This window comes from Verticillium alfalfae, genomic scaffold (genome assembly GCF_000150825.1).
Source record: "Verticillium alfalfae VaMs.102 supercont1.3 genomic scaffold, whole genome shotgun sequence".
NCBI classification, from domain to species: domain Eukaryota; kingdom Fungi; phylum Ascomycota; class Sordariomycetes; order Glomerellales; family Plectosphaerellaceae; genus Verticillium; species Verticillium alfalfae.
Genome location: NW_003315036.1, coordinates 1,426,230 through 1,427,126, shown reverse-complemented (window position 1 = coordinate 1,427,126; position 897 = coordinate 1,426,230). Strand labels below are relative to the sequence as shown.

Here is an 897-nt window from a genome sequence, read left to right as displayed (position 1 = left end):
CGCTGCGGCCCGGCGGCCGCGTCGTCCTCTTCGAGTACGACCATGACCTCGACGCTGCCGCTACGGCCGGCGGTTGGATGGCCGCCGATATGCGCAGGGTCAACGAGCTGGCGGCCATGCCTACGTATCAGGCGGCGCGGCCAGGCTACTTCAGGGCGCTGCTCGAGGAGGCCGGCTTTGAGGATATCGTCGAGCGGGACTATAGCGAGAACGTGCGGCCCATGCTGCGCCTGTTTTACCTGCTGGCCATCGTGCCGTACTTGATCGTCAGGGTGTTGAGGCTCGAGAAGTATTTCGCCAACACGCTGGCTGGTGTTCTGGGGTATGCGGCGGGGGAGCACTGTCATTATGTGGCCATTAGCGCGAGGAAACCGGGGGTGCTCGAGGGGTCCAAGGCCAGGTAGCTGTGCACGTGCGTAGAAGGGCGCGCGAGAGGGGGCGTTGAGGTGGACGGCGGCCGAGTTAGCTATGTGTCGTCCTCGATTTGGCCCGCTGTGTGATCCTTGCTGCAGCTGGTGGTTGATCGGCAACGTGTGATGTCTCCTGTGACACCTTTTGTCCACCTTTGTCTTTGCGAAGCTTGTCCCAACATGTCGAAGGCGGCCCTCCCAGCCAAGATAAGCAAGGCGACCACCACCCATCCCACCACCAGCACAAACCCCCAGAGCTCCAACACGATGTAATACTTATTCGACCACCTCGTGACAACGTACGTCACATACGCCGTGGCCCAAACCAACGCGGAGCATGCCCGGCCGTCCCCTTCGCGGCGCTCGCACACGCGGCCCAAGACCATTGGGCCCAACCGGCAAACCCCAGGATAGTACACCACCCACCAAGGTGCACCAGGAGGCACGCCAAACCCACGGCCTCGCCAGGACCTCCCCCAAGACTACG

General features: G+C 62.8%; 1 protein-coding gene across 1 annotated transcript in view; it reads left to right on the top strand.

Moving 5' to 3' along the window:
• VDBG_02949 (conserved hypothetical protein) overlaps window positions 1-404 on the top strand; it is a gene marked incomplete at both ends in the record, with an annotated part of 1,065 nt that extends 661 nt beyond the window's left edge. The window contains one exon of the mRNA XM_003006764.1: window positions 36-404. Within this exon, the coding sequence (XP_003006810.1) occupies window positions 36-404 (369 nt within the window). The remainder of the gene's footprint in view (window positions 1-35) is intronic.
• Window positions 405-897: the final 493 nt, after the last annotated feature.